The following is a 23,886-nucleotide window of genomic DNA, read 5'->3' as shown; positions in this document are numbered from 1 at the left end:
ATCATCACCAAGGGAAAACACATCTTTGATCAGGTGGTGTCTTTTCCTACTAATGTTTGTTCCCAACTGGAACATAGTGACCACTGTGTACTGGCCTTTGATTTCAACTGGTAGTTGGTCACATATTCCGAAGCCCAAACGCGGCATCGAGACTTCTGCCGTGCAGACCTCTCAGAAAGGCGTATCTTTTTCGAACAACTTAATTAATCACCAACGTCAGTGGAAGACTTACATAGGACCATTGTCCACAAAGTTCACACAACTGACGCGCACGCAGGTGAATGAGCCGCAGGCTACTTGAAAGGAACCGGCGTCTTCTGGAAATGAGGTCTAGATTGTTTTAAAAAAAATTGACTACAGGAGACAGAGAAGATGAGTCGGCATTTCGTAAAATGCGGAACCACCGCAAGGTTGAAGTCCGCTGATGGAACATACGTAAGCATTCCATCGTTATAGACTTCATCCATAAAAATAGGAATGTGCTTTTAAAATACATTAGACATCGCCGAAGAAATAAGTCCACCGCCTTCTCCACGAAGGACAAGAGTGGATAGCCCACGAATGACTCAATAGTGTTATCTGGGGTCTACAGGGAACACTGTAGGTTTTTCGCAGCCTCAGCGTCCTCCTCACAACCGATCTTGTCAAGACATAACTAAGAACAGCTTCTCACCGACTTGGTTTTCACGACGGAGGACATTCGTCAACTCTTTCAAAAGATCAACCCATTCTGCACGTTTGGGGCCCGACGAGATCCATCCAAGGATCCTGATGGAAACGCCTTCTACACTGGTAAATCATTTATACCTGGTGCTTCGTCAGTCGCTTGACGAACGCCACCTTGCCTCTGCTTCGAAGGAAGTGATTCAGGCCAATCTACAAAACTGGTGTCCGATTATCGCCCGGTAGCTGCAGGCCTAAAGCCTCACTAGCGTGCCGTGCAAGATGATGGAACGCATTCTGAAACGAACTTCCCTAGATAATCCTACTTCCAACAACTTGATATCACAGGCTCAAAAGGGATCTCCCCCAAACAGTTCTTGCGTAACGAAATGCTCATATTTACGGACAGCTTAACCGATGCCAAGGGCGAGGGACACATATTGGATGCCATAATTTTCAAATTCTCGATAGCTTTTGATCGGGTCCCACCCGTCCCGCTGGTCCACAAACTTCGCTCTCATAGGATTGAGGCAGAATATCAATAGTGCAAGTACGCCACAAACTTAATTCTTGCGGGATTCAAGAGAAAATCCTTCACTGGATCAAGGCGGTCCTATCAGGCAGAGCATTCCGAGTGAGAATAGGTTCAACCTACTCTTCTCCAGCACAGGTCTCCATATCCGTTCCTCAGGCTCCGATTTGAGACCGCTGCTTTTTATGGTATACGTCAACGAGCTTCCAAATGTTCTTGCGAGCCCATGTCTACTTTTTGCGGACGACTTGAAATCCTGGAGTCCCAATGCCAGTGCCCAACAAATGGATGTAGACACTGCAAAGCAATGGTCGTTGGACTGGCACCTTCCCCTCAATAAATAAAAGTACGTCTTTTTGTCATTCGAGAGAGACTCGGCGAACGCCCGTTATGCGTTTTGAGAACGGGTCAGGATGAAAGCCTATAAGAATTTGGGTATCTTGCCCTTTCCAGACTTGTCCTCCTCACTGCACCATAGGCAAACGGCCCAAAGTCATTCGCCATTTTACGGATGATTCGGCGCACCTTCTTCCGTATTACTCACGTGGACATCCAAATACTTTATGGGGCCTACGTCAGACCGCTCTTTGAATATGCCAACCAAGTTGTCTACTCAACTTTCTACTCACGCATGAAAGACGTTACCCGCACTGGGCGTGTCCAGGGAGGTGCTACGAAAATGGTCGCCGGCCATAGATCCGAGGACTAGGAAATGCGCCTCGCGCTGCTTGACCTCTTTCCCATGGAATATCGTCACCTACAGGAGGGCCTAATTCTCACTAATATCTTGTTTGAACATAGCTTGGCCAACAGGATTTCCACCGTTGACCCAGGATAAACATGGCGGAAGCATGGTAAGACGATTTTCAAGCTCACACGCTCAATAAACAAATTTTTTCTCAATTCGGGTGTGTGTAGAATAGCCTTACTCAGACGGTTATCCACATTACATCTGGAACCAAATCCGAAACATTATTAGACACTAATTCTTTCGACTCCCCCCGCTGAGATATTAAAGAACACCATTCTTGCACTTTGTCTTTCAAATGAACAAGAAATTCGACCCGGGGAACTTGGACAAGAGCCTCGATCGTGTGTACCAATTCATGACTCCGTGTAGTGGTCACCAATACGCAACATAGTAGAATATACCCTGTGCTCAAAGTCACCATCCTCCTTCATATTCCTACCCGGTATAAAACAGTAGAGTGATCGATGGGATGAACCAAAAACTGATGAATTATAATTTTTACTGAAACAGTGGCACATTTTTCGGCCTTCTCCATATTGGGACTGCCGGGTAGGCTTCGTGAGGCTTCCCGACAGAGTGGCAAGCAGTGAGTCCCAATCCGTTTGGATAGAGTTCGAACGGAACTCTGTTTGTGAGGGCTTTGGTGGTTGCTCAAGTAGTTCAAGAGCTGTTTGGTATGATTTCTATTCCCATACGCTTCACTTTGCATCATACCGCCTGTTATCCCAGGGACTAATACATTCAGGGACGTCTGTTTGTTGTTCTCGTTTTTCTTATAATAGCAAAGGGTTCTTTCGAATATCGCACCCGCATTTTAGGTGTGATTTATGGTAGTAAAAGGTGTTCGAGTATTTGTAATGCAACTTCCGTAGTGAAACCTGATAGTAGAGATCCCACTGAGGCCGACTTTGGCTATTCGTAATATTCACCGATGAAATTAAAGCAAATATTTAAGAACATATATGATAGTTCTCAAACATCTTTTCTTTTGAGCGCCCCAATTGCAGTTTCCCGATTGTCCAGAGGTTCGGCAGCATTGTCCTCACAGTATTTAAATCGGCCTTTTCGAACAACAAAGTTACGTCGAACGACAACATTCAATTCATCCACTGACTTTCACGCACAAACGGTTCTGCATTGTCTATCGAATACTGAGATCCATCGGTGAGATATCTTACCCACTTGCATAGCTCCTTTGAGACGTTGTTTGTGCACCACCCTAATAGAATTAGAAGCCTATGGAGACGGACCCTTACTTTCCCTAATAGGGATTCTCCTTTTTTTCAAACAAGGTACGGTTTCCTCTAGTCAAGAGGCACCCAAAAAACAGAGCTCGAAAGATACCTTATCTGCATATGAAGTTGAAAGGATATTAAAACTGCTGTGTCATGTAACGGTTTGAGTCCCGTACATTCTGTACGGCGGACATACAGCATGGACTTCGCAAATGTCCTTTTTGACGGTTAATTTAGATGTCACATGCCCATGGCTGGCAAGTTCCATTCCATAATTTTCTTCACCTAAATGATGGAGATGATAAGTTTCCCAGATATTAACGGCAGTTTACCGGAATTCAATGGATATAGACCGACTGGGGTACCAAGAAGTCATCATCATTATCAGCTGGAAAATCACGAACGTGCAGTGATTATAGCTGGCATACTATAGTTCGCTGATGATCTGAGGAGATACGGGTAGATAGGTGAGCATTAGTGACAGGAGCTAAGACAATACCAAGGGGTGGCAGTGAATTTCCCACTGGGGATAGGAAAGTATGCATGGAATACAACAGCTCGGATTTATGCGCACCACTGGGCGAGCGACTAACCACTGGTATCCCATCTAGAGAGACCGGAGCGGATGCGTCTACTGGGGAGGAAATGCCAAGAAGCAATGTACCTCTTATCTGCTGGGGATCCCCCTGTACAATTTGGGAATTTATATTTGGACTACAGCAAAGAGTGGGTCATCAGTAAGACTACTCTCGAATCACGAGATTCGTATGCGGTACTCCAGTTTCTCGGATGCTTGATATTAAACCAAGAAGGGAGTGTACCTGGAAGAAGTGTACCTGTATTAAGCAGGCACGGCAGCCACAAACTCAAAGCACACAATAGTCATGGTTTCTTGCCAAGACATGGTCTGGTAAATGAATTTATGATGTTATGTGGCTTGTATAGTTAGGAAGAGAAAGCCACCCTTCTTTAAGCGTGGGCTTAATCCAAGAGTTGAAAGACGCAAGGCTGATTTTCCTGGAGGCAAGTTAACTGGCTGCCTGTGCTCTAGCAACGGGTGGCATCATTCCGAAGGGTTGTGCTACCAGCAAAGCTTCAGTTTTGACCCAGTCTATGACGGTTTGGTGTATTTCTCGTGAAAAATAAACCCAGATGTGCATGTTTATTTTTTTCAAAGAGACAAAATAGAATCTTGAAACGAAATTAACGGAATCTATGTACATTACAAAGTCTTCTACACCAGCTATCGCTAAGAGACACGTTTGAGTTTGCAAACAAAAGTTGGTCCATAGTTTGCTGACAAGATCGGGGCGACAATCATACCCATTGGCTGAGTAGCTGATTGACTGGCGAACACGGGGAGAAGACTTAGTCCGAGATCGCGTCGGGCCAGTTCAAACAAGCGAATGAGGGGAAACAGACTCGACAACGCAAACCGGGCACCATTGTCAGCGCTGTTGACACGGTCCAAGCAAAGCTCGATCACAGCCTGGTTCTGTGCAGGTGATAGGGTGCAAGTTGAGTAGACGACAGAGCCACCAACACGACAAAAACTCATTCCTCGTCTGGTGAAAAAAAAGAATTTAACAATGTCCAGTTGGAAAAATTCTCGTAAATGATTCTCTGACTAGAAATGAGAATACAGGATATCGATGAAGTTTTAGTTTGATCGCAATATATTCCACTACAACTGTAGCTTGAGGAGTTTTCGTGTAGTGCACCAGACATCCAATACACAGTGCCCTAATCAGCATTGACTGCCAACCGAATTCACTACTGACGGATCGTTTAAGTTAGTGGATTCCCAGCCAGATAAAATTACCCATCCAGGTGATGAATCATCCGAAGAAATCAACCAACTGTGGATTATTTATAAAGCACAAATGTGATGAGGTGTCTCAGGAATCCGATGTTGTAAACATAAAACAGGAATAAACCATGGGGAGTAGGTCATGTATTCTGAACAAAACTGCCAGGAATGAAATTCTTAGCTGACGGTACAGTGAAACACCGAGTTTATTTACCAACACATGCTGTCAAACAAAGCAGAATGCCAGAAGACCTGGCACAGGAATACAGTGCCGAAAGCAGTCATAGGATATTCTTACAATGCGTGCTCGGTTCTTTTAGATGCTTCAGTAAAAACTTCCGCACCAAACTCATTTAAACTATTTGGCAACTTTCTGGCACCCGGTTAAACAGAAAGCTGTTCAATCGGGAGGGTAAAACAAAAGGTTTGTCACTATGAGTCAAACTGCGGATTAACAAGGTTTGATATCACACTGAGGTGCTGTCATCATCATCGACAGCATGACATCAGTGTCCAACACCGATGCTTCACTGCCGTACAACCATGACTTATTTGAAAGCCTTAAAACGGAGTAGTACTTGGTCGCTATAAATACAACATATATTGATTCTGTAGGTGCGGAATTTCTCAAGACAAAATTTTTTTTCTTCAAAGAAACGATAAACCTATTTCTAAAGTTGAACGGAAAACCAAAGTCATCTGGAAGTTCACACTCGAAGCTAATGAAATCCCTTTCTAAAAGACCGTTGGAAAAAAATCGGCGATTTTATTGTTGGACAACGCTCTGCTTTTGACATGACATCCTCCTCGAGTAGATTACCTGTAGAGTTAGAGGATAAGTACACGAAGCTGAGTCTTGTTTTAGAGTTCAGGACACTTCAATAGATGATTCCTGCTTCGGTAGAAGGACCTGAAACCTATCAGGACTTGAGAGCTGCCATCCCTATACACCTTCGCTTCTGTAAATCCGTGTCCAGTATGGCAGCAACAACGGTGGGGCAGAACCGCCCAGATTATGGGTCAATTTATTGACTAGTCGGCAGACAAAATAAAAAAAATCTTCATCTTGATGGCAAACAAAGTCACCTGATACGAGCAGGGAGTGCTGCTTCTGTAAATCCGTGTCCAGTATGGCAGCAACAACGGTGGGGCAGAACCGCCCAGATTATGGGTCAATTTATTGACTAGTCGGCAGACAAAATAAAAAAAATCTTCATCTTGATGGCACACAAAGTCACCTGATACGAGCAAGGAGTGCTGTGCTTAGCCAAAGTGATACTGAAAGTGATGGCCCTATGATGACCACAGCTAGTAAAATTTTACTGCCAGCCTAAGTAAGTCGTGCCTGAAGTAATCGTGTTACCGTCCCCTGAAATAAGAGTGCAAAGCCATCCATACAAGGGGCAGGTCCATATGTATGAAAAAAATGGATGTTCGCCTTCCCCAATGAATGACTAAGAAAAGTCCGCCGTGAAAACCGCAGACGAATCGGCCGATTGACGACCGGGACCGCTGATGAATCACCCAACACGGTCGGTCATCGCACCAAGAATCGAACACGACCCAAGAAGCATCTGCTGCACTCAACGGTCTCAGGAGTCAGACTCCCGAGTCAGCTCCAGTCTCCGTGTTTTCAGACCAAGTCGACCACCCAAAGCAAGTGGTCAGACTGTTGAGTCAGTGACTCCATGAAAACCCTTACATCGGAGACTGCTGAGTTGGAAACCATGAGCGGGGTTATGAAGCAAAACTCCAGATACTTCTACTGTCATGACGGTAAGACATTTGAGCCATAGGCTCAGGACGGTGGACTTCGAACAAAACCTACCCTTCGGTCTGGGTAACGGGAACGTATCTTCTGCCTTTAATGACCAAACGGAAAGTGTGATTCATCTTTAACTCTTTGAGGTGACTCTGATGAACCCCATTGCTATTGTGAATCTCCCTTTTCAAACTTTATTACTTGAAACAGGAAAAATCCTCTACTAACGGCAAGTTGTTTCTGCCAACACGAGAACTCAATGCCAAATTGTTTGATAGATTCCCAAGTGCACTCTTCAAAATTCTTCTAAATTGACACGTGCTGTATGTTAGAAACACGCCTACAACCATACTACGGTGACGGATCTCCAACTCCCACGGTTCATTCTTTACACTTCGCGTATCCGGTGCTCATTGGGCTGTTTCGGGGTACCCATGGTGTAGGAATCACCTCGAACCTGGAGGCTGAATAATAAGCTGCTGCAATGTTACGGAATACGAACATGAAGAAAACCTGTTGAACTATGTACCACAGACGCCAAACAAAAGCGAATAAATATGCAATACCTATTCGCGACGTCAAACCAAATCTCCGGTAGGCTGCAGCAACGATGCTGACACACGAATTTTATCGCGATTTTCCGAATTTTCTACAAGCAAAAATCAAGAGTATTACGTTTCCAGCTGGCGATATGAACGCTCGGACTGGACGCCTCAGTGACAGCGAGCGGCGTGTGGGTGATAGATCTAACACCCCCCCCCAATTCTCGCAACTGTGCGTAAACCATGTTATGTAACTGTGAAAAGCAACTTTCACAGCTTGTTGCCTGGCGTCTTTCGAACGACACGTAACTTTACACGCAGACAGACCGTGCGAAAATCTGCCATAGATGGAGATCGTATGTCCATGACAGCCTCATTCACTTTTTAAATTTCCTCAACATTCTACACCTCAGTTTTTCGTTTGACAGAGACTATGGCTACCAGGACAGTTGTGCTCACAATTGGGAAACAGAACAGGGCACTGCAAAGTCATTACATCCAGGCTATGCATCTGCAGTACAATAGATGCATGTGTTTCTGTACATACAACGACCGGTCCAGCTCTCAAACCATAGCACAGCCATTCTGATAACAAGGACCAAAGTGACTAAACAGTTGTGTTGTCGTCAGAAACAGTCGCTAGTTTGTACCGGTTATTCAGTAATTATCACGTAGATACTTCACTGATGTTGACTTGGTCACCGATCCCATACCAGCTTCATAACACCAAAAACCTATGAAAACTGATCATACGTCGAGGTGGACGATCTCACATCTCTATGGGTTCTGGATGGTTGTATCAAGGGGATGTTTTATTCGCTGCATTGCTCACCGGTGAACAGAAAAGGTTAAGACAAAGGTGTGACGAATAAGTATGAACTTAAGTGCAAATGTGTGACGTAGGACAGTGTCCACGGTAGCTTAGTTGTTGCAACCCTTGGCAAGGGAGTAAAAGGTCCTGGGAATGAGTCTCATTCATGGGCTGTTTTCGGTTACATCTGATTCCATATTCAAGATTTTCCCAATCAGTGGCACTCCTGCATCAATGTTTTAACCAGGTTAGTAGTAGTTAGAGCTTCCGTAAATGGAACGACTGAAGATAGGTAAAACAGTATCTGAAACCAAAAACTCACTGCAGTAGCATCGACTGTAGCTCGGGAAGGTTGGCCCGTGCCTTCGACTTGCCTTTCGAAAAAAGGCTGCCCTCATCTGATGTTAAGGCGTGTCGATCACTGGAGCAGGGGACATCCACAAGAACTTTGTCGAAAAGTCGTTCTTCTACAGGCAAAGTGGACTTGATGAATTCGTGAAAGCCAGACTCATGGACCACATCGACCGTGGGGCCCGAAGGGGCATCCACGAGTCCATGGGTGCTGAGGACATGCTGCAGGCGTCGCAGACGCGAAGGTGAATTATCCACGCAAACCAGTCGACCTATTTTTTTAACGAAATATTGAGAAGAAAAACTTCTGCGAACTTTTCCCTCAAGTATGGATGGTTAGATAAGAGTGTACAGACCATCAGGCGATCGTTTGTTATGACATCTTTTGGACCTGTGGTTTGATCTAAATTCTGTGAACCGTTACGATATAGTAAACTTGGCCAAAAATGCTAGATGGAAAGGAAGTTCGCGCCGAGTGTGTGTATACCTGAGCAGGCTATCGACTTCACTTATAATGAATGTTTCTCAGTAAACCCGAGCATACCAAATATCGCGCTTTAAAAAATCGATGTCTCATATTGAGTGCAACCAGTTAACCCGACCCAGGCCTATAGTTTCCCAAAAGAATCATATTTTCAGATGTGGCAAACTGCACATTTCACAGTTCCTCATATGTATCCATTTTTTTCCCAAAAGAAATTTTCAGATGTGGCAAACTGCACATTTCACAGTTCCTCATATGTATCCATTTTTTTGCACGATATTCTCCACTGAACTTACTTTGTTGAATACTAACCCGATTCGGCACGCCCCGCCTGACATTGGAGTTTTTAATATAAGGCTGGTGATTCGAAAAGCAGTGAGTCATCTAAAAACTAACCTGTACATACCACCGGATTTACTGGCTTCAAATTCATAACTCCTGAGCAAGCCCAGGAGTGACGTTCAAGGTGAATAACGAAATGTGGACGAATAAAATCTGTCAAAGAACACACCTGTGGTGCCACCCTCCGTAAATATGGCGCATGCAGTAGAAAAACCAGCTAGTTACCGAGGATATGTAATAAAATATGAGTTCTGCACATATTTGTCAAAAAGTTAAATGTTCAACCTCCGTGTTCCTTTTGATTTTGGTGGGGAAACTATCAAAAAAATCTCACTTGATGAATACATGAAATCGGTGTTAAGCGTCTGTTCAGAGTTCTCACTGATTCGTGTGAGTAGCTCCTAACCGATGTATAGGGAGGCACTTTGAAATTGCTCCAATACAATATATTTCCATGATATAATTAGTTACCTGAATAAGACGTGGAAACATATTTGCTAGTATATCAGCCCCCACCCTACTAATTGACAACAGTCAGCTCAGGGAAGTTATCCTGTCACCGGAAAAAGGAAACAAGTTCGTTAGTTGTCTAGTGGAGTGAATCTACAGAATACGCCATTTCTTTGGTATTTTCGCGGATTTCGGGCTGAACGTCGTAACCCAAATTTCATTCAAATCGAACTGAATTGAACGATCAAGTATGATACGCATAGTTGTACGATATGAACAAGTCCCACAATCCTGTGGCTTGCTGCAGGATATTCCGAACGCAGGGCTTCCGAACGCAGTGGCAAAAGATTGTATGTGTTTACTAACTGCCTGAGCTAGCGTACACCCAGTGAATTTGCGTGAATCCCAAAATGAGAGTGACCGGAGATATCTGAACATCGTAGGTGGTCCTAATAACATCACAGACGCTGTATAAGGTGGATGAATAGATGCACCCGTTTGCTACGGTCTGTATTAGCCCCAGTTCGTTAAACCAAAACTAAACTAAAAGGCAGTGGAAACGCGAACTGAGTGCTACACGGGACGATCGATCCAGACGTAACACTGTAGAAGACATTCGGAACCACTGAAGACCTGGGCAAGCAATGCGTGGACTCGTCTGCTGAAGACACACAACTACCCACTTATTTTCTCTAGGCATTCACAAACGTTTGTTTCGGCAAAAAATTTCCCTCAGTTCACTAGTACTACATGTCACTGCGAAACTCAAATAACCTTATAGCCATTTTGCGCATAAAAGGATAAGTAACGCTTGCAAGGATGAAAGAGTGGCTAAGACGCACCTGACGTATCTACAACAGCTTTCTAGTCAAAGTAAAACGAACGGCTATGACTGTCTGCAGCAAAAAAACGAAAAAAGGTGAATTCGATCAACTTCACAAAACTGTTCACATACGAGGCTTGAGAGTTTGCAACGCAGTGACCGCCTTTCCGCCGGGAGCCGCACACAGATCAAGCAAAGTGTCACCGGGATTCAAATTGAGAGCCAGAACTACCAGCACCGAACCCAAGTCGATTGGATAAAAGTCTGACAGGATGAGGAGACCAAAACGGGACGAACGCCATTATCAAAGGCCATAAAAAGTAGTATGGTGAATGACACCGCACCCATAAAGAAGCAAGGCACGAATTTAACGACCATGACCTGCACAGGGCTACTGAACAAGATTCGCTAGCGGGTGACTGCAAACCAGGGAAAGAATGAAACATCCGAAAAGAGAGGCATAAAAGTCAGTGGCCTATTTGTTAAAGATGGTAGGTGGACTAGTGAGATGCCCTTGGCCAGTTTGATAGCACCACCAGATGAAGGTGTAGACCGACGGGCAACTCAGGTAACTTCGGTGTGCAGGTCACTGTAGAGAGAGGACTGAGTACGTTCTACCTTGGCTTGCAAAAGACGTCATTTTGCGCGTCACCTGGTAGATATAAGAAACTAGGTGGCAAGTACTTCTGCCTTCACAGCACCCTGATAAGTCAGTTTAAAATTAATAAGGTTACAAAAAATCCAGATTGTGAACATGGTGAAAGCCATCGTAGTTCGCATCCATAGGTCAACCATTTCCGTTCAAAAGCAGCTTACGCCTCCCCCCGTCCGGCAACAACAACGCAGAAACGAAATATTAATAGACAGCACCAGTGGAGTTAAACATGCTTACTGATCTGTGCTCAGTGCATGCCATGCATGCACTCCAAAACAGTTTCCTGAATTTGACGGAGAGGAAAAGGATGACCTGGATTAATTGATGGCTTGTTCGACGAGCTTAGCAAACGTCTCTCAGCAATTCGCGGACGGAGATCATCCATGTCTGCCAAGCACATCTTGTGCGCTAATACCGCTATAAGTAAAAGGTTCTGGAGGACAACAGCTATAGCAAAACTGAATGGAAATGACCTTAAAAGGAAAATGTGATCATAGCCAGAAATTTGCCCAAACATATGCGTAGGAAGCCTCTTGAAGATGAGAAATTTAACTTAGTTTCCTGTGAGATGATTCCTTTAAATAGCTTTGTCGATGGTATAAAAGCAATTCTGATACTAAAAAACCCCAGAAAAGTTCGTCTTCGATAAATACGGCACTGTTCAGGAGACTATTGTAAGGTGGAAATCTGATCAACGAAACCCCCTTCTGAGTACAATCTTAACTGCTTATCAAGCTGAATTAGCTCATACACTGAGTTCAATCAGTGATGTGTGATAGATCTGAAAATTCCAGATGCAACAAGTGGTCAATTTCATCATATTAATTATTGATCGTGTGTCTATTCCTCAGTTACCAAGCCTGGCAGATCGCTTAAAAGCGCTACGCCGACAATCGAAAAGACGTCAACAATGCGCACCAAGTTCAGCGGACAGACCAAAAAAAATGACAGTAGGAGACTTCACGCTTCTTGCGTATGGAAATGATGGAGGCCTCAAAAATTGGATTTATCCCAAATGCCTCCGGCAAGTCAATGAGTTGGATTACTAGTGTGAGCCTCCATCCTTGAAAAGTATTGGGGACATTTGTTGACAGAACACACTACTCTCAAGATTTCAAGAAACGTCCCACTACTCCTCTTGAGGCTTATTACTTACGCGAAATGCTCCCGACGACACCAAAGTTACGTTTTACTAGGGGTAGTTCAGTCAACCTGAGTGTTTTGTCCGGTTGAAATGGCCGGTTACTCTCAATAATTCAGGAACATATGAGTATCCACATCGGCAGTGCAATGAGTTGTAGCTCAGAGTGTGAGACCAGCTGAACTGACTTTCAAGATATTCAATCGGATGTTCGATGGACTAGTTATAAATTTGTTTGACCGGCATTTGATTATTTCCAGCCGGTTTATCTTACAAGCCGGAACAGCTCCCGCGAACATCAACAGATACGGCCTAAACCTCGCACGGAAATCAAACCACCACACTTCAAGGCCTTTGTTTGGATATATGTTCAGTGTTTTCTCAGCCGCCTAAGGGCAGCGATATGCTACCCAGAAAAGTAGTAGGAATTTGGCGAGTATTGTCTGTATGAGCAGTAAAGATTTCTCAAATGTACGACAAACAACCTGTGACGCCATCAAACAAATAAGCCATGGGAGTGAACATAGTTTGGATTGATTGTTGTTATCTGAACATGACTGTGCTAACCGACCTAGTTCGACCAGCCTGCCACATCGTCTGGGGCGTCCTCCAAATCGGTGAGCAGAGTTGACGTCAGTACGGTCTACAGTACGTGCACAGGACTATACCGATCATCACTGTCGTACCCAGAAGTGGTACAGAGTCAACACAGTTTATCTTGTAGAAGCTGACGGTAGGTGTTCACAGCTGTGCAATTCTTCTTTACACTGCAAACACGCTAGTTATTGCTACAAGACTGGTTGACCGTGCTACCTCCGCTGTGAATATAGAAACGGTGTCTTTAGAGTTAATTGACTGCTTTACGTGGCTGGGGTTTTGTGCCTCAGTTGATGTCTGTCTCACTTCCGACGTAACGGCCTATACTGTATTTGGTCACTGAACCGAACAAGTATGAGCCTCGGAGATCAAGCAGCCCTGGGGACGAAAGGCAGTTGTCTTCATATTTCATATAATCCGATGATGGCCAGAAATGCCGACTGGTACAGTGATTCAGGTCTCATAAATAGTTCGCATTAGAAATCTTGACGATCGTTCGACGAGTCAAGCAATGCGGCATCGAAAATGGGTAACAAAGGAGCAATAGTAATACTGATTGAGAGCCTAACAGAAAGCTCCAGCCAATCAACTGGTATATTTTGCGCTATGATGATCATGAAACCATGGTATAGGTGGGGTCCACATCAGTACTCGGCCATCTAGCCTTTGCGCAATCGAGCGGACTTTGCACAGGAAATGCACAGAGCCCTCAGGAAAAAGGTGAACGGCACATTCATCAGGACTAATGGATTACGAGGGGAATTTTGTGCACCAAGGCTATGGAACTCATTGCCGTTGGCGCAAACATCAGCTGGGACGTAGGGTCGAGTCAACCTTCGTGAACGTAAAAATAATAAACTGTCTGCGAAGTCATGGCATCCGGAACTCGCTCGCAATGAGAAGACAGACAACAGTACAGGCTTAGCGATTGACATTTCATGGTGATCATTCGTCTAGTCAAATCGCCTAACAAATATTACGGCGATCGGTTACGTTGTAAGGTAGACAATTGGTAGAGAGTTAGAACATTTTCCCGTGGAGTAAAAACGAATGTGTGCTGCTGGAGGATATGATTGTTAATCACTCATAAATGGTGACTACAATACTGAAGTTTACTTACACATGCGTATCATATCACACCATTTTAAGAGGAACATGAACACAACGAGTTCATAACAGTTAAATTCGAAACATTAAGGTCTGAATCTACAAACACGATTGAAATTCCCTACTCAAGGGATAAATGAAAAACAGCAACCGAAATCGATTGAAAACGTCGGGATAGCACGCGCAAACGGTGGAGTACGACGACAAAGCATGATGGAAGATTGGTTTGACAAACACTGATGTACAAGATGAAATATACTTACCAAGACCAGTACGGCAAAACCTCTTTACAGAGTCCAGTGTGACGGGACCGGTCGAAAACGGTGACCAACGTAGGGCACGATAGTCTGGTGCTTGTCCGAGGGATGACAAGCGTGTTGGTAAAACACTGACGCTTAAGATGCTTGATATAAGATGACAAACGGTACAGATGGTGGGAAGGGACCACGGTGCAATAACCGTTATTGGCCAAAAAATTACGACACACTCTAAGGTCCATCAAAAAGGATTTGACGGAAGTGATTAAAGCTGAAGAAAAATCATACTCTGCTGCTGTTACTGAAGCTAATAACTGGCAGCTTACCGAACTGTCCATTCACAAATGTCGGTTTGTGATAACCGCCCAGTTTCCCGTGTTTAGGACATTTTACTCGAAGTGCGTCCGGGAGATTCCAGTCTTCATCAACGAGATCCCACCGGGCTCCGGAAGCGGCGTTTGTTCGTAAGTCGGTTAGCGCGAATGCCACATCTCGATCGCACTCTCTAGTGAAAATTTCACTTTCACCAATAAATTCAGTAACCGGAACGAATTCATTCAAGTTCACAGTTTCGGGTATTGGGTTGCCACCTCGACCAATAAACTGTCTTGGACTATGGGGCTGGAAATGAATGGAGAAGAGATGTCGACCTGAAAATGTTTCAAAGTGATGTCGTCCCGGTAAATCTCATGCAGATCATCGACCTTCTTTGTTCTCTTAGAGTTTCAGCTGGACACACGTTCTTCATTGTTGTATGACCACTGAGCACCAGTATTTACTTCTGGGGTTTCGGGGTACTTACGACGGTTGTTTCTACTAGCAGACAAGAACTGGACTGAGTGGTTTAGCTGTAGTCTGGATGTTATGCCACTAAGAGGGAGCACGAGGGCTGGATACTGTCAAGTTGCCCACGCCCAGACAGGGGAAGTCGAGATTGAAACACGGATCTTCCCGTCAGTAAAATCGCGCCCCAACCAATGGGCAAGACACCACACAAAGACGACGGTAACTAACTACTACATGATTACAAATGTTCGATTCGAAGAAGTAGCATGGGAGACACTCGATGTACCTGTAACTAGCGGCGGTAGGATCCCTAAGTTGAATTTGAATGAGTTCAGGTAGCTTAACTGGGATTCGAGGAGCTTCGAAGTCATTAGTGCTTTGGCATGCGTCCCAAAATGGTCATCAACTGTACGGAACGTGGCCCATCACCGTTATCTCTTACAGAGTTCCGAACGTTGGTTGTGCGGAAAACAGACCCTGTGGAAACGAAATCGCATATTGTGGGGAAGTGAAAAAATATACTTTCAGATTCCATAGAAACATGGTGGGGATTCATGCTGTAAACTCTTATCGAGAGCTTTATATTTTCAGGAAGCCTCCATAGAAGGAACCACTGTGTCACTTATCATGACGTTGATGAAAACACTTCAAAACCCCACGACCGGTTTCGCCCTTCTTGGGTCTCATCGGGTAGGCACAATCCTAGAATTTCCGTCAATCTTATGTTCTACTTGAACCCAAATTGCACGAAATTAGCTCAATACACTCATTTGTATACCTATTTGGTTTTGACCGGATATTCCCCGGTGGCCGCCAAAAACGTATCGCGATTTCTCGGATATCGTAACGAATGAAACATGAGGCGGCCTCGTGTAGCACAATCAGAACATGATAAACGAGAGTCAGTAGGGTTCCAGGTAAGCCTCTCGACAAAATCAACTTGGTATGCAAATGAATGCATTTCGCTGAGACGAATGATTGTTCCAGGCAAATGTTTCATCTTGGATGATGGTTGAAAAACCAGGTAAAATGACTAGACACTTTGTCCTCTTCTTCTGTTGAAAAAACGAACTGGGGCGTGAGTGGATTTTGGTTTGCGCTCCGAGGAAGTAAAATAACCAGTGACAGCAATCTCATTGAAATATACAAAGTTAATTTAAACGATTAGCATAATGAAATTCCGCAGGCTGATACACATATGATCAACCGTGTTTCGTCAGTCAGAACTTCAGGAGTTTCATGGCACGGCTGGAGTTCCGGTGAAAATAATGCAAAACAGAAGCGGCTAAATCAGCTGGACGTAAGAACCCCTCAGTCGATCAGCCAGTCAACACGTGGCCACGTCATGAAAATAATAACAGAAGCGGCTAAATCAGCTGGACGATCAGCCAGTCAACACGTGGCCACGTCATTTGACTTCCGTGAGTGAATGATAAATAAGGCTATATCTCGCTGATCAGCCATTCATATTCAAACCACTGGGCAGAAGGTTGAGATTTTCAAATTCCCTGGAAGTTCGTAAGGTATGTACTACTGACAATTCCCAATAAGGATGAAACCGCCGTACAGTCCTTCACGGCCTTTCGGTATGGGGTGACGTCACCTACAGGAAGAAAGTCATATTGTGATATTCCGAAAACCTTCTCAACTCTCCTAGATTAAAAACTTCGAAAGTACACGCATTCAAAACCTACAAGTGCACACATCATTCGGTGTAGTAAAAAGCAGTCCACCCAGAGGACAGCCACTCACGAATAGTAACGCTGCAGTCTCACAAATAGGTGGATATCAATTAGTGAGAGAACCGTGACCTAACCTACTCCGAACTGACTAAGAGTGACAACTGAGCGCGGTTTTCAGTTAGAATCCGGGCACCAGTATTAATAGTAGTCCTCACAAGACACGATTAATCTCCAACTAGGAAATCCTCATTATTCTATAAAGGTTGAAGCGAAGCAACTGCACAATCCAACGACATGGAATCTAACAAGGATATCTAGGAGGATATCTAGGGAGCCCACCCTCTAGGTGATAATGCCAGTACAGAATAACTACAGAACTAATATTGTTTCAGCTGGAAATTTCGACAATGAATCTTAACCAAGTGCGACGATGCATGCACTCACAAGCTCAATGAGGCCCTAAGACAACTAAAGAGTTTGGCCAATTGACAGGGATAAATATCTACTGTTCTTCTTCTCTCTACGTGTTCTGACGAGGTGGCACGGAAGCTGAGACTCAAGATGTGTGGTTCGATCGATAGCTCGGTTGGGTGAATAGGTAGTAATCCTACTTTTTTCATAAAGGAAACTACTCACAAGGTTGCTGAAAACCCTTCGACAGCCCACGACCGGTTTCCTTTATGAAAATATACTGCGATATCTCGAATATCGTGCCAACTGAATCATGAGGCGGCCTGTGTACAGCACATTCAGCTGGAGGACCTCATAAACGAGAGATACAATTGAGTCTACCGTGAAAACCAAATTGGTTTGCAAACGAGTGTATTTCTAGTAATCCTACTCTTCTAACTCCCACGGATTTAATGATAAGTGTGAACTGAGTTGCATATACAGTAGCTAGCATGGTACTACAAGGACAAACACGAATAAAGGACGATAAATTAGTGGTACGGGGCGGTGCCATTGCATTGGATGAGAATACAATGAAGTCCAAACTAACAAACCATAGGACCAGACCGTTTACAAACCCAGTTATCAAAGTGCCTGGGGAATTCACGCAATGCAAGAAAGATTTCTGATACGGGCTAACAAAAACGATTATTTAGTAGTATGTACCACGGCAAGTTCGTCGGCAACGGTCGCCTCCTCGTCAAGGTCTGTGTTTGAAGTGACGGTAGAACCAGATTGACTCAGCAAAGACTGATAACCAGATAATGTCTTCACCAGGTCCAGACGATCCCGTCTAGCATAATCTTCATTCCCATCAGTAAATGTTTCAAACGCTCGATTGAGGACGGCCACTTTGGTCGGTGGACTCAAAAGCGCCACACGCATGGCACACCAGGCGACAGGACCATAGGACTGTGTGTAGTATCGGTCAAAGTGAGCCAATGCTGCCTGGTTACTGGGCGACAGATCAACAGCCTAGACGTTAAAGTATGGAAATAAAACGAGCACGAACAACTAAGCGGACAACTAGTACAAACTTGGTTGACTAATTAAAATTCCGAGCAAAATAACTCCATTAATGTAGTCTCAACACAAGTGGCACGAGTATTCAGTGATACCGAAAAGTTTTTTTCCTACTGAATGAACCGCTACATGAAAGATCTCTCTACCAACACCAATCGATCAACTTATCAGCTATGAACCACGTACCGTAGGTACATTGGTTACAGGTGCAATAAGTTCGATCACCTGAAAATGGGAGTGTTGAACATATAGACTGGTCTTGGAGGCGATAGCATGTTCAGTTAGATCGGGAGCTGGGTAGCTATGCATTGGGGGTGATAGCTTTGATCCACGAGCACCCTTGACTGCACGATTAGACCAGTCCCACCAGTGCCATTAACTAGTGATGAGTTGAGTCCCGGGATCCCCATCCAGGGAGGCGTCAGTTGTCGATCCAAGTTTACTAGTTAGCGTTTTCATACTTCGTTGCTAGGTCATAAATTGTTCAACTCTCGGTCATTTCCACTCAGCACAGGGCTGAGCGAAAAGGCAGACAGCCTTCTGTCGTATTTGACTTCCGTGAGTGAATGATAAGTGGTGCTATATCTCGCTGATCAGCCATTCATATTCAAACCACTGGGCAGAAGGTTGAGATTTTCAAATTCCCTGGAAGTTCGTAAGGTATGTACTACTGACAATTCCCAATAAGGATGAAACCGCCGTACAGTCCTTCACGGCCTTTCGGTATGGGGTGACGTCACCTACAGGAAGAAAGTCATATTGTGATATTCCGAAAACCTTCTCAACTCTCCTAGATTAAAAACTTCGAAAGTACACGCATTCAAAACCTACAAGTGCACACATCATTCGGTGTAGTAAAAAGCAGTCCACCCAGAGGACAGCCACTCACGAATAGTAACGCTGCAGTCTCACAAATAGGTGGATATCAATTAGTGAGAGAACCGTGACCTAACCTACTCCGAACTGACTAAGAGTGACAACTGAGCGCGGTTTTCAGTTAGAATCCGGGCACCAGTATTAATAGTAGTCCTCACAAGACACGATTAATCTCCAACTAGGAAATCCTCATTATTCTATAAAGGTTGAAGCGAAGCAACTGCACAATCCAACGACATGGAATCTAACAAGGATATCTAGGAGGATATCTAGGGAGCCCACCCTCTAGGTGATAATGCCAGTACAGAATAACTACAGAACTAATATTGTTTCAGCTGGAAATTTCGACAATGAATCTTAACCAAGTGCGACGATGCATGCACTCACAAGCTCAATGAGGCCCTAAGACAACTAAAGAGTTTGGCCAATTGACAGGGATAAATATCTACTGTTCTTCTTCTCTCTACGTGTTCTGACGAGGTGGCACGGAAGCTGAGACTCAAGATGTGTGGTTCGATCGATAGCTCGGTTGGGTGAATAGGTAGTAATCCTACTTTTTTCATAAAGGAAACTACTCACAAGGTTGCTGAAAACCCTTCGACAGCCCACGACCGGTTTCCTTTATGAAAATATACTGCGATATCTCGAATATCGTGCCAACTGAATCATGAGGCGGCCTGTGTACAGCACATTCAGCTGGAGGACCTCATAAACGAGAGATACAATTGAGTCTACCGTGAAAACCAAATTGGTTTGCAAACGAGTGTATTTCTAGTAATCCTACTCTTCTAACTCCCACGGATTTAATGATAAGTGTGAACTGAGTTGCATATACAGTAGCTAGCATGGTACTACAAGGACAAACACGAATAAAGGACGATAAATTAGTGGTACGGGGCGGTGCCATTGCATTGGATGAGAATACAATGAAGTCCAAACTAACAAACCATAGGACCAGACCGTTTACAAACCCAGTTATCAAAGTGCCTGGGGAATTCACGCAATGCAAGAAAGATTTCTGATACGGGCTAACAAAAACGATTATTTAGTAGTATGTACCACGGCAAGTTCGTCGGCAACGGTCGCCTCCTCGTCAAGGTCTGTGTTTGAAGTGACGGTAGAACCAGATTGACTCAGCAAAGACTGATAACCAGATAATGTCTTCACCAGGTCCAGACGATCCCGTCTAGCATAATCTTCATTCCCATCAGTAAATGTTTCAAACGCTCGATTGAGGACGGCCACTTTGGTCGGTGGACTCAAAAGCGCCACACGCATGGCACACCAGGCGACAGGACCATAGGACTGTGTGTAGTATCGGTCAAAGTGAGCCAATGCTGCCTGGTTACTGGGCGACAGATCAACAGCCTAGACGTTAAAGTATGGAAATAAAACGAGCACGAACAACTAAGCGGACAACTAGTACAAACTTGGTTGACTAATTAAAATTCCGAGCAAAATAACTCCATTAATGTAGTCTCAACACAAGTGGCACGAGTATTCAGTGATACCGAAAAGTTTTTTTCCTACTGAATGAACCGCTACATGAAAGATCTCTCTACCAACACCAATCGATCAACTTATCAGCTATGAACCACGTACCGTAGGTACATTGGTTACAGGTGCAATAAGTTCGATCACCTGAAAATGGGAGTGTTGAACATATAGACTGGTCTTGGAGGCGATAGCATGTTCAGTTAGATCGGGAGCTGGGTAGCTATGCATTGGGGGTGATAGCTTTGATCCACGAGCACCCTTGACTGCACGATTAGACCAGTCCCACCAGTGCCATTAACTAGTGATGAGTTGAGTCCCGGGATCCCCATCCAGGGAGGCGTCAGTTGTCGATCCAAGTTTACTAGTTAGCGTTTTCATACTTCGTTGCTAGGTCATAAATTGTTCAACTCTCGGTCATTTCCACTCAGCACAGGGCTGAGCGAAAAGGCAGACAGCCTTCTGTCGTGCGAAGCACATGTATTAACCAGCGTAACCTACGAAGCGTGAGTAATTCGCCTACCGCGGGAGAGTTCCTTGTTTCTAGGGCCATATGGCGTATCTCAACATACTAAAATGACGTTCCATCGGACTCCAATAATGCTTCGGAGACACTGAGGGTCAAATACTGACATTTTTCATGTGTCATCTTCACGTTGAGGCCAGGTTTCTGATTGATGAGGCAGTTTGAACCACACTGCTGCAGTTTAAACTTTGGCCTTGACAGACAAACTGATATCTGGTCCGCGCCATGGGTGTCGGAGGTTGGGAAAAGCTGCTCTGGTCTTCCAGATTCGACAAGTAATCTCATCTTCAGCCAATCCACCAGAACGTATACAACTTCCCAGGTGAACAAATTTATCTACCACGTCAATTGGATCGCCTCAAAGTATGGGATTTTGGTTTGATCTCACCCAGTCTAAATCTCATACGAATATGAGCCTTTTTATCATTTTATGGGGATATCTCATACCATATATTCTGCGGTCCTTTAGAATTTTTTCCTCCAGGGAAGCAGTTGCAGGCTCAGATTGCCACACCGGAGAATACTGCACTTCACGCAAGCACGCGGTGCTCATTTTGTCCAATATGACAAAAGCAAACATCAATACCTTGTATGGTTTGACATCACCTAACGCTCAGCTAAGCACCAGCATCTGCATCGCCCATTTGTGTGCTGACATTCCAATCAGCCAAATTAACGCCTAGGTCTTAAATTCGAGGACGATTTCGCCTCTTCTAAAGAAGATTTAGTCTACGCTAGGCGATACACCGCATTTGTTTCTGTACGGGAACTGACGGGTACTTCTCGTCCAGTATTGTACGGCCATGGGGTGCCAGATCGTCTAGGTGACTTCAGTCCATGCTCCAGGACTCTTACGTAAGATGCAATCAATGAATGCACTCAACTTAAAGACGCGGACGACCGGTTTCCATTGTTCTCAGTACTTCGCATATAAAACGAGACAGGGTAACCTAACTTCAGATGATCCTGTTGAAACTAACCTTGTATTGCATGGGTGAGTCTTCAGCACGCTCAATTCGAAAAGCCTCTTTCAGTCCGTACGTCTTCTTGCTAGAGAGCCATCGCCGACTGAGTTTCAAGGTACCCTTAATAAAATAAGCGGGATCATCAACATAATATATATTCGACCCGAGACGAAATGAGGGACTAACAGAGTACTGCGGTTAGTATTGTTGTATTTTATCACTGTACAATTGTTTACAGCCGCGGGAGCCGGAGTTCAGATTCGGGAAAATCATTCATCCAATCATCTAGGTGAACCGGTTTGAAAACGTCCGTCGGCGGTTGAGTGCATGTGAAGTTATCCAGTTTTTGATATAAGAAGATTCGACAGGATACTGGCACATCGACAACGTGATCGATCTGAGGCAAAACGGATATAGTACAGATGAGAAAGTGAGGTGGGAATATAAACAGCAACATATAAAAGAGGTCAGAAAGATGCGCAGTATAAATTTCCATATATCGGATGGATGGCTAGAAAACCAATCGGGTAGTTTAGGTCTAAAAAGACAGCTCATAAAGGGAAGTTTTTTTCGTTAGCTAGCCCTAGCAACCATATAAGTGATGATTAAACATGCAACCCACCAAATGACGAACATCCTACGATGTGATGATTAGATGATCGTGTCAGCAGAAGTAAACGACTCAGTTTGGCAAACAAAGTCCCGTTAGCTATTAAACGTTCTGCATAGAAATCATGATTCCAAAACCCCTCAGTCCCTTGGAAGGAATCAGATGAAAGGCAACAGAATAGGTGAGGGAAACCACATTCATACTTCAGTTCGATGAGGTATACACCCTCAACTTAGGGGAGGAGAGCGCCTTTGCCCTATTACTGGCTGCAAGGAGAACAGACATCAACCCACACAGTTTACAGAGCTCTGAGAGACATGATGCAACAAATAAACGCAGTGGTCGGGTAACCGAAATCTCGGTAATATTGATCAAATCGATTGTCCTATTCAGTCTAGGTAGCCCGATACACAGCATCTATGTCGGAGTATTCCCCCTACTAGGATCGTTTATACCCATTTTTGGTCTTTTCCTGTGTTTTCAACGAATCAATAGGCACCGAAACGGCAGATTCGATGTTTTGTGGATAATACTGTTTAATCGATGCACATACGGCCGAACCGGTTGAAACAAACTCGTTTTCTCTTAAGAGGTAGGTGCAATGAAATAGGTAGCTAAGTAAGTGGATCAAAAACTGTTGCGTATGGGAGTCCCATAAAATCGTTCCACAGTCCAAAATAACAAATGGTTTTATTTGTGACGATCATGAAGACTTTGTGCGAAATTCATTGCATGGCTGGGTGCCTCCTCCTCTCCCTCCTCTACATGATGCATACATCATGGTGGCCTTCATCGTATGACCTAGCCTAGCTTTTCTGATAAGTGTAAAAACGGGGGGCGAAAATTCGGTACAATCGCTGGAACTACCGTCTGCACGGTGTTTCTGATACTTGGGTTAAATGTCACCCGTCAAACTGAACTGCACGCCATTAGTTTAGACTATACCCAACTGGCTCATAAACATTGTCAGGTTTTTAATCATTTATCTGCTATCAGATGTTGCAACAGTTGTTCGTGAAACGAACAATGGTCATTTTATAGTTTCCCTCCAACACCTTGCAGCTTGAATTTGAACTGATATTCTTCGATAATGGTTTTGTTCATATCCAAGCACCTGAAGAGGAGCGGGTCAACATCCTCTCGGGAAGTAACTCTGAGGAT

General features: G+C 44.3%; 2 protein-coding genes across 2 annotated transcripts in view; one reads left to right on the top strand and one right to left on the bottom strand.

Moving 5' to 3' along the window:
• Positions 1-4,334: 4,334 nt before the first annotated feature.
• The window catches only part of T265_10651 (hypothetical protein), a gene marked incomplete at both ends in the record, with an annotated part of 23,699 nt that continues 4,147 nt past the window's right edge, over positions 4,335-23,886 (bottom strand). Inside the window, 6 exons of the mRNA XM_009177096.1 lie at positions 4,335-4,746; positions 8,429-8,729; positions 10,689-10,820; positions 14,640-14,934; positions 17,898-18,206; positions 20,190-20,498. Of these exons, the coding sequence (XP_009175360.1) occupies positions 4,431-4,746; positions 8,429-8,729; positions 10,689-10,820; positions 14,640-14,934; positions 17,898-18,206; positions 20,190-20,498 (1,662 nt within the window). The remainder of the gene's footprint in view (positions 4,747-8,428; positions 8,730-10,688; positions 10,821-14,639; positions 14,935-17,897; positions 18,207-20,189; positions 20,499-23,886) is intronic.
• T265_10652 (hypothetical protein) overlaps positions 11,065-23,886 on the top strand; it is a gene marked incomplete at both ends in the record, with an annotated part of 19,909 nt that continues 7,087 nt past the window's right edge. The window contains one exon of the mRNA XM_009177095.1: positions 11,065-11,124. Within this exon, the coding sequence (XP_009175359.1) occupies positions 11,065-11,124 (60 nt within the window). The remainder of the gene's footprint in view (positions 11,125-23,886) is intronic.

The sequence above is a fragment of the Opisthorchis viverrini genome, assembly GCF_000715545.1.
Source record: "Opisthorchis viverrini unplaced genomic scaffold opera_v5_391, whole genome shotgun sequence".
Classification (NCBI taxonomy): domain Eukaryota; kingdom Metazoa; phylum Platyhelminthes; class Trematoda; order Opisthorchiida; family Opisthorchiidae; genus Opisthorchis; species Opisthorchis viverrini.
This window is presented reverse-complemented; position numbering and strand designations above follow the sequence as displayed.